This window comes from Meleagris gallopavo, chromosome Z, assembly GCF_000146605.3.
Source record: "Meleagris gallopavo isolate NT-WF06-2002-E0010 breed Aviagen turkey brand Nicholas breeding stock chromosome Z, Turkey_5.1, whole genome shotgun sequence".
Taxonomy (NCBI): Eukaryota; Metazoa; Chordata; class Aves; order Galliformes; family Phasianidae; genus Meleagris; species Meleagris gallopavo.
The window spans coordinates 51,692,972-51,703,134 of NC_015041.2; the positions used below are offsets into that span (position 1 = coordinate 51,692,972).

General features: G+C 37.7%; 1 protein-coding gene across 2 annotated transcripts in view; it reads left to right on the forward strand.

Annotated features, from left to right (window-relative positions):
* The first annotated feature begins 49 nt into the window (after positions 1-49).
* The window catches only part of TTC37 (tetratricopeptide repeat domain 37), a 44,021-nt gene continuing 33,907 nt past the window's right edge, over positions 50-10,163 (forward strand). Inside the window, exons 1-11 of one of the 2 annotated variants that reach the window (XM_010726045.3) lie at positions 50-158; positions 297-407; positions 1,460-1,557; positions 2,030-2,173; positions 3,198-3,289; positions 3,785-3,860; positions 5,705-5,845; positions 7,254-7,352; positions 7,449-7,557; positions 8,494-8,634; positions 9,194-9,295. In XM_010726045.3, the coding sequence (XP_010724347.1) occupies positions 1,468-1,557; positions 2,030-2,173; positions 3,198-3,289; positions 3,785-3,860; positions 5,705-5,845; positions 7,254-7,352; positions 7,449-7,557; positions 8,494-8,634; positions 9,194-9,295 (994 nt within the window). In that variant the 5' untranslated portion in view covers positions 50-158; positions 297-407; positions 1,460-1,467. The other variant, XM_010726044.3, reaches the window with a different exon arrangement.

Consider the following 10,163-nt stretch of genomic DNA (forward strand, 5'->3'; position numbering starts at 1 on the left):
CGCCCCGCCGCTACGCATCGCCCCGCAGACGGCCGCTACGGGCGCGGAGGGGCAGAACTACAGCTCCCAGCATGCACCGGGGCGAGCGGGACGGGTCCGCACGCTAACGTGGATGGGGGAATGCGCGTGCGCGATGGCAGCGGATGCGGGACTGTGAGGTGAGCGCGGCCAAGCGCGCGGCGCGTCGCTTTATAGCGCTCGGCCCCTTTACAGCCCTTCTGTCCCCTCCACAGCCGCTCTGTCGGCGCTCTCCAAGGCATCGGGCGGCAGTGACGTGGTTTCTCGGTTCTCCGCAGGAGGACATGGAGCCCAGGCTTGAACGCTGCCGGTGTTTTTATAGTTGTGATGACTGAGGAGTCCGACCCTTCTCTGGGAGCTGTCTTTCTCTCCAGCAGCTGTTGAGTGATGTGAGTGTGATTTGCTTTCAATCGTTTCGTCACCCTGAGGGAGTCGCACGTCAGCCATCTTTCTTAGCCCTCACTTTAGTAGTATGTTTCTAGGCCTGCAGCCCATCTTTTGCTCTTTGGCCTCTAAAAGCTGCTTTTCCATATTTTCCGCCCCTTTCAGTGCCTCGCTGGCAGCATTGTTTCTCCATTGCATCTCATTTGGCCAGATGTTTTTAAAGTTTGTTGTAGGTTAAATGTGAAACATATGAACCCAAAAGGTATATAACTGTGGCGGGCTTTACAGGCAGGCTTTAAAGGACATTCCTTGTCCTTTGAAACAGTTTCATTCTCTATGCAGCTGCAGTCAGAAGCAGGGCCTGTCCTAGTTGTGTGAGAAGGAACAGGAGTGCTGCAGGTCCTGCACGGGTGTTAGTGATGTGCTGAGTGTCATCTTGCTACAGATGGTGAGCAGGAACGTCTCCGCTTCTTAGTAACTCCTTGGGAGCATGTCCAGTGCTCGCCGCATAAGAGAAACTATGCTGTGTCCTTTGTAGAGTGAATCATGTAATGATTTGGGTTGGAAAGACCAACCAGTTCCAGTCCTAGTGGCTGCCACCCATCAGGCTGCCCAGGAGCGTATCCAGGTTGGTCTTGAACACCTCCAAGGATGGTGTATCCACAGCTACTGTGGGCAGCCTGTGCTTCACCAGCCTCTTGTGCTGACATTCTTGCAATCTAACTGAGATGACTGTCATATAACACCTCTCATCTGATTTGAAATTATCGCAGAATGAAATTTGAGTTAAGACTTAAGATGAATACTTTGTATCATTTAAATCTTTGGGATATTGGCATAATCTTGCATAGGAGCTAAGTGTAAATAATTAATTTTAACCAAGTTATTGTTTCTGCAATTTTTAGGGAAATGATCTTTCAGTATGCGTTTTGATGTGTTGCAATATAGTCCTATGTTTGAAATGCTTTCTTTATGCTGTTATGATAGGGCAAAAGTAATGTTTTGAGTTCATTATGTCTCTCTTTGATAACTAATCACATGTTGTTTTTTTACTTAGCTACAAAAATGTCAAATAAGGAGGTGAAGGCAGCATTAAAGAGCGCTAGAGAAGCCATAAGAAATAAGGAATATAAGGAAGCCTTAAAGCACTGCAAGGTAATTATTATTTCAGTGGAAATTAGTAATTTTTGCACGTCTTGTGTTTGTTGTTCCCATATACCAAGAACTGTATAGTTATGCTGAGTGAGGCATCTCACTGATGTAAGATTGATTACATAATTGAATTTTGGTTTCCTTTTGCTTTAGTATTTGCTTACGTATGGATAAGAGAACGTATGGATTAAGTCTATAATATGATGACCAAAATTCATTTATAATGTACACCTTGACAGGAAATCTTTAATTGCTAAGCTGCAGCTAGCAGAACTGGCAGAACAATTCAGACTTGAACGCTTTTGTGGCATAAAAAGCTGAAGTTGTTAATCTTAACCTTTTCCAAAAAATGAGCTAGTTTCTGGTATCAACTGTAAAAAGGAATTAGCCAAATTTGATGAGAAAAGTCAATGTATGAATCAGTAAGATGTACCTCATTCATCAGTTTTACATAAAAAAAAATGTCTATTTCCAGGCAGTCTTGAAGCAAGAAAAAAATAACTACAATGCTTGGGTATTTATTGGCCTGGCAGCTGCTGAGTTAGAGCAACCTGATCAGGCCAAAGGAGCGTATAAGAAGGCTATTGAACTTGAACCAAACCAGTTACTGGCGTGGCAGGTAAGTGTATGTCCAGATGCACTTGTTTTTGCTAAGAAAAGTGTTACTGTGGATTTAAATCTGGGAGAAGGCAGTACTGCATTGTGTTTACTTCAAGCACTTAACTATTCTGAAGCTTTGCAGTAGCAGAAGTGTTGCATGTGTCCAAATCAAAGACTTGGGTGATTACATGTGTGCAGCAGAGTAAATTTTAGTTCTGGAATACTTAAGTTGCACTACACCTAAGTACACAAGAGAGCAGTGAAACACTCTAGAGAGAACATGAATTAAGATGCACATAGCCAGTTCATCTGTTCTGGAATACCATATACATAGCTCAACAAGCGTTTTTTGGTGTTTCTTTCATGAGAAAGAAAATGTTTTCTCTAGTGCCTTACTTTTCCAACATGAAATATATTTTTGTTTGTTTTTGTTGTTTAAAAAATAACGTTATGCCCTTAAAGTAGCAGTGTGTTGGATGCTGCATACACAACAATTTCTAGTAGTGTATGGCTATAGCATATTTGGATGATGGAGCATTAGTCTGCATGATAGATCAATCTTTCACTGCCAGCGTCCAATATATTCTAGTATTGTAAAGCTTTGCACCTTCAATATAAGCAGCTTTTTGAAGTGTTGGTGAAATCATGTTGATGCCTGATTTCAAGGTATGTTGAAATATTGTTAGTTGCCTAGCAGACATATTCTGGCCTTCTGTTACAGTTCAAGGTGGTATGATACTTAGAGCATTTATCTTAGGACTTAGCGTGCGTTGTATATAGTATGTCTTGCAGGGAAGATCATTTAACATTTACAAGTTTCAAATAGCTGTCAGTATTAGGAAGTGAGGAAAGCTTTTCATGTAAAACAGATACAAAGGTCTCAACCAAGATTTTGCTCATGGGCTAACATATTAGCCCATGGAAGTGGGAAGAATGTTTACATGCATATATATTTTTCTTTAGCAGAATTTGCAATGTAAATTTAACTCATAATTGCAGACATCAAATGTTGTTATCTGCGATTAATACTTTTTTTTAAACAGGGATTAGCAAATTTATATGAGAAATCCAACCAAACGGATGTCCAAGGAGACTTACAAGATGTATACCAAAAGCTCTTGGAACTCTATGAAAGGTAAAGTATATTGAATACTAAAATTCAGTCTAAAGTTTTCTTATTCAGTAAAGTTACCACTTTAGTTACAGCTGAGTTGCAATTTTTAAAATTATGTTATCTTTTGTCCTCTGTTTAAGTTCACTGTCTTAAAGCAAGGATGATTCCAAGCCTGCACTGAGTAGGTTTAATTTCACTCCTTTAAGATCGCAGTCTATGTCACCCTGCTTCTATAGATACAATTCTAAACAAAGGTAATTCAGTTGTCATTGTAGTTCTCTGGAGTGTTACATTTGTTTTTTGAATTTGAAAGTAGTTCAAAAAGAAAAGCCCAGTCCTTAAAGTGATTGTTTATCCAAAGCAACAGTGAGTAAAAGTTTTAAGGCAGTTTGTAGTATTTATTCTAAATATTTGTTTGGCAACTGTGAAGTTACAAAAGACTTAATTGACAGAATTGGAAAGTTGTATCACTATTTAATGGAAAGCTCAGCTTTTTTTAAATTTTCTTCTTTCTAGTGGAGACAAGCAGAAATGGTGTGATGTATGTAACAAGCTGGTGGAACTATATTGCCAAGGAAATAAATACTTAGAGGTAGGTGACTAATGTAATTTCTCTTTTCTGATAGGAAGGGAATTTCTTCTTAGAACAATCAGTGAATCTGTAGTTTTTTTGGGCCATAGACTACTGAAGATCTCTTCTTGTACCACAGCTAGGAAGAACTGATTTCTGAGTATGTTATTCTTTTTTCTTCTGCGTAACAGACTTGAATGGAACCTCTTAAACTGATAAAACTTAAAAAAATAAAATAAAATAATAATAATAAAAATTTGGTGTATAGACTGAAAGGATGCAACCTCATTTTTCTGTTTTATATCTAGAAGTCCAGTGTGATTCCAAAAGCATATTTGCTCACAGTATCCCAAAGGCCTTTGCCTGTCTTGGCCAGTTCTAAGTACTTGTGTATCTTGTCTCTGGTGGGATCATTCTCTCCTAATTTGTTCCTTTGTGCCGGAGGGTTTGGGAATTTACATTTGCCACAGACCTATCTGCCACTCTCGTGTAGAAAAGTAAGGACATGCAAAGCTGCTCTGGGGCATCACGAGATAGTGCCCACTTGGCAGGAGTCTTAAAGTTGTCTCCATGATTGCTGCAGAAATAATAATTCTGTCAGATTACCACGAGGTGGAGCTGTTTAATGCTTGTACAGTTCAACAGTAGCTTTGCCTACAGCCTCTGTGGTGATACTATGGAATACTTCTTCTTGCAGTTATACTTATCACTTTTCCTTTAATTTTTGAAGAGTTTGCTGTTGTAAAAGGTAGAGTGTGGTTTTATACTGTACCATCATCCTCTTTTTCCTCCAAAAAAGAAAGATTTTGCTTCTGTCTTATTGTCAAATTCAAGACTATTCATTAACTTAAAAGTTTCTTTGCATAGCACTGTCTGAAAGTAAATTAAGTTATAATATACAAACGCAGACTTGTTCCACATGGAACACGTGGCCACAAATCAGGTGTTAGAGTCTTTCTTTCTCAGTCTTGCACACTGAAATTTCAGTGTGTGTTCTATTTGTAATGCCATACTTCTGACAAGGCTTCAATTTGTCTATGAGGGGTTATAGGAGGACTGTTTAAGTCCATTTTTACTGCTGATTTCCTTGAGGAACCAGTCAAAATTCATGCTCTTGACATTATCTTGGAAGCTAGGCAGGTCTGAAGGTAATGTTTTGGAAGTTGTTACTGTTCTAATCAGAAGACAGGTAACCCTAGGTAATTACTTTCACCCTGTTGTCTATCCTAATATGGTAGGAAGCAAACTCCTGTCTTGCTCCTGGTCAGGATCTGCTAATCTGCTCATGCCTAATCCTGTTCACAGCATACTGCCTTTCAATGTGTATGGTAGATAATACAGGAAGGACTTTGCTAACACCTATATTTCAAGGTGTAGTATTTTTCTTTAACTTAAATAAGTCTTATTTAATGTGGGTTGCTTTTTGCCACTGTTCCCACTGTGTGCTGTAGTCTGGCATTCACTTTGCCTTCTGCAATGTGTCTAACTCCCTCTCTGTCTAATACTGAAAGCTCATTTTTCCCCATCTGCTCCTTAATTTCTTAGTCTGCCTGGCACTGGACTGTCAGTCAGAATAGCTTTAATTCTTCCCTTTTTCATTCATGGCTTAGGCTTGCTGCAATGTCATTAAATTTTTCAAGGAGTGATACATGTTTTGTTTTGTTTTGTTTTTTTGCGATGGAGTATTATGTAAATATAAGTGAGTGTAGTAGCAGAAGTAATCTAGTAACATAATGGTATCTTCTGCAACAGTGTACAGTGTTGCATTGGACCTTTCTTCAGAGAAAACTGAAATTTATTGCTTAGAGTTGACAGTATCAGGTGTCCAAGAGTTACAATATAGTTCATTTGTTTCCTACTGACAGGCAGCAGAAATATGGCAGAAACTAATAGAAGTGAAAAAGGAAGGAGGTGCAGAAAAGGCGGAACTTCATCAGCTTTGGAAGAGGATGATCCAGTTACTAGGAGACAATGTGCAGTACCAGGATAATAAGACTGCACAATTGGTAAAGTTTCTCAATTCCCTTCATCTTGTATTTCTGTGCACACTGCTGCTAGATTTCAGAGAAAGCCTTAGAAAGCAAAAATCCATGTTACTATTTCTCATGGATGTTGAATGATACTAAGCTTTTCATGAAAAAGTAGGTGATTTCACTATCAGAAACAATGAAGGTGCAACCACACAAAATGGTGGGATAGAGCATCCAGATTCAGTTTTCCCGAAACTTCCTCACTAATTTCCTCCTCAGTTTTGTGGGAGCCTAGATTTGCACTGTAATGTGGTGATGCGTTATTATGCGCCTACAAGAAGAATCCCTGCATTAACATATCTGAACAGAACGGCTTCTGGCATATTTGTAAGTTCTGACAACATCTAAAATATAGGCATTCTCCAAAACAAGAACCTCCTTTCCTTCTGCTCCCTTGGTGGAAGAGGTTTTGTGCTGTTTTTTCATATTTTCATACCCAGTGCTCATCATATATAGGAAAATTTGAACCCAAATGTTGCTTAGGAAAATGCTGAAGCAAATTGGACCAAACAGTAGAATCATGACTTATACTGATTCTGTGTGCTGTATGGCCAAAGTTAACTTTTTGAGTGATTTATCTGTTCTTGCAAAATGAGCCTCTTTCAAAAAGAAGGGTAGAATTTGCTCTTGCCCAGTCTTGTCGATGACAGTGTTCACAAAAGGCAAAAAAAGTGTATGCTGAAGTACTTCCAGACAAAAAGATACTGAATCTGCACCTATCTTTTCAGAAGGCAAATGCTGTAAGTACTAAAAGCTGTTATCACAAATAGAAGTGCTGCAGGTAATACTTGCTGTCTTTTGAGGTTGGATGTGGAAGAGTAAAATAGACCTAGGTTATGCAAAGATCAGAAATGAGATTTCATCTGCAAATTACAATTTACTTCATTGTATGAGAAGCTATGGACAATTTGTTGCTGAATCATGCTTCTTTGGTAGCTTGCATTTAGTAGTGCCTATGTTTTCCCATATATTCCCATACATAAATATGATTATGTATTTAATTGCATTTATTTATGTATATGTAAGGAGTCCAGAATTAAAAGACTAGATATTTTCAGAGCTGGGGGCAATAGTTAACGGCTATTAACCTAGATTTTGTCGTACAAAGCCCTCTCTGTATTGGGACTAGGTACTAAGAAGAATCTGTTCCTACAGATTTTGTTGTCTTTGTTCATATGTTAGGCAACATATATTATTGCTTCATCTTGCTCTCCAGAATTAGTGTTGAGTCCTTCATGAGTATTATTTTGGGATAAGGAACTTGCTTTCTTTTTTCTCTGTTCATGGTACCAGTTAAAAAACTTAATGGATGTGACCCAGTAAATGTTTAGCTCTGATAACATTTTCTCAGAGTCATTGGAATTTTAATTATTTCTTATTTCAGCTTTTGAATGCATATGAAGAGGCACTGAACTCTGCTGACACTGTTCCCAGTGAAGACCACAAAAATCTTTACAAAGACTTTATTCAGTGTTTGTCAAAAGTAAGGTTATGTTTATCTGTCATCTTCAGTGACTACATGTGACATCCACCATCTGATAATTTGTAGAAATAACTGTTCTGTCTTTTTTCTTTCAAGTTTCCTCATGAAGCAGCTAGATTGGAAAAAGCTTGTGATGATATGATAGCTTTATATCCAACTGTGAGTTATCCTTTAGAAGCACTTTGCTTGTACTTCATTCAGTCAGGTGAGAAGGATGGGCGCAGGTATCTTGCAAGTTTCTTTTTGTGGTTAATTTTGTGTCTTTAGTATTGCAGGAATCTGGAAGCAAACAGTTGTTACAATCAGTAGTTGCTAATACAATGTTGTTCACCATTAACCATTTTCTCAGCATTTTCAAAAGTAACTACTAAATTTAGTCCTTTGTTTGAGTCTTTAAAGAATCAGAAGTCGACGTTAGCTACCTCAAAATATGTTTGGTTAAACAAGGAGGAAAATCGTTTTATCATTATATCTGTGTCATTCTAACACAGTACTTTAAGTCCCAAATTTGTGGGTTTGTAACTTTATTACTCCTCTTTATCAAATGGAGATCAAAAGCTAATTTTGTCAAGTGGGTCCATACTTTAAAAAAGAAGTCATTTAAAAAATGTTGCTGTTAAGTCACAGCAATTTTTTTAAGAAAGAAATGAAAAGCCTGCAGATTAGTGTCACCAATAAAATGTTGTGCTCGGACATTAAATTTCAGGATTTCACAAGACTGTTTCAGCAAGTTCATCACAAGAAATTTGTAAATAAATGAGGCCTCCTTAGAAACAAAATTCTTCCTATTTGTCGCAGATTTTGATGGATGAACACTGACCTGGGATTAGATGAAAAGCATACGAAAAAATGGCTTTCTCTTAAGAAAGTATACTTGGACTAATTTAGCATGTGTAATTTAGCATATTAAAAAAAAAAAAATTAAACTGGGTATTTTAATGATTACTTGATTTTTATGTATTTCTTTTTAGAGCTTATAAGTATTATAGTACCTCTGAAAAAAATTGTTTAATAAACTCATTGCCTTGAGCTCTAAGGTGTCATATAAGTATATGTGTTTATGTAGGTAATTTTGAGTAGGCTGTTGCATTTTTAAATCTACAGCTCAAGAAATTTATTATTATTTTTTTTCTTAAACTAGGTACTTTGTCAGAAGAGGCCTTGCAGTATTTTTCTAAGCTTCTGGAGATGGACTCAAGTAGTGGTCCAGGCATCATTGGTTTTGGTATAAAATGCCTCCAAGAAAAGAAATATAAGGAGGCTATTAAGAGTCTTACTGAAGGTAAATGAGTAATGTGAGGTATGGACACTTGAACAGCAGCTAGTTTACAGTGAACATTCTCTCTGGGAATCTTATATTTGTGTATTAATTTGCTGTTGTGCAAGTAGCAAAAAAGACCAGCTAGCTTTTAAAAGAAAACTGAATGCTTTGTCTCATAGAAGGCTGAGATATATTTTCTAAATATATATTTAAGTATAACATCTCTGAAGACAGTCGTTTCTCTTATAGTCAGCTATGTGTTACTTTCTGTATGGTAAGCTTTAAATTTTTAGTATGTCTGTTCTTGGACTTTGCTTGGATGAAGAAACAAACATACCAATAAGAATTAAATAAAGCCTGACAGACATTTACAACCTTATTAGTCTTTGCCTTACAGTTTGGAGGCCTCTGACTCTAAGATACTTAGGTAATTTTTCCTTTGAGTATTTGCTCTGTCCCATACTAATCATTTAATTATAGTGTTGTTGATGGGATTATAGGGCAAAACAGCATCTGCCAGCTGCAGAATCTTTGCAGTGCTAAGCAACTTTTTCTCAATGTCTTTCTCCTCTTTTACTAGGTTTGCAGAAGGTTAGCCAGTGTCCAGGAGCATGGCATTACTTGGCAGAGGCACAGATGAAAGTTCACAGACACAGGGATGCTGTCCTGTCCTGCAATCAAGGTAACTGTTAACTGAAGGAGCATCTACAGGGATAAAAAGTTCTTTCTGTAGACTGGTCAGTGTGGCCTTTACATGGGAGGCCTGAGTGAGCAGTAGCTGTTGTCCTTTTCATTTTGCAGTCTCACTGCTTGAGCTGGTGTTCCCTTGCTTCTCTTCAAATGGTGAAGTAGCTGTTGAGGAGAACAAATAAAGGCTGTAAAGTTGTGCAGAGGAAATCTGAAAACAGAACACAGTAGGTCAAAAGAGGTCAGGAAAGGTATTGCAGAAAGAATGAAATGCAGGCCATTCTTTCCCCATCTGTTTTTAGTTGGAAGAGCTTGGGGAGATACGTACTTCATGTTGCTTTTTTTCAGAGGAGTCATCAAAGAATTTGTCTGCAATTGTAATACTGACAGAAGTTGCTGTGAAATATAAAAGGAAAAATGACTATTTGAAGAACTATGAGATCTTGATGTAGGAATTGAGCAGGAAATACAAAAATGAAATTACTGAAGTACTAAGTGTTATCTAATCACTTGCTTAAACCATCTTAGCATCCAAGTGTGTACAGGTGTTTGGTGTAAGTATTACCTTAACTTACAGAAAGGGATCTAAGCTAGATCTGAGAAACCACAGACGAGTCTGGTATGTTTAATCATCAAGTTAGTCAAAAAGTGGAAGAAGAGAGCTAAGGAATCAGTGTAGATATATGATTCTGGAAAACAGACAGCTTTGCTCCTATAAAATGAAGTTGTTATTTGGAACCCTTTGAAGGAGCTACCAGCATATGGATGAGGCAGAGTTGTAAGAGATCTTACCACTTGGAAGTCAGAGTTGTAGCATCAAGATATAGATATAGATATAGATATATGTATGCTTTTTTTTTTTT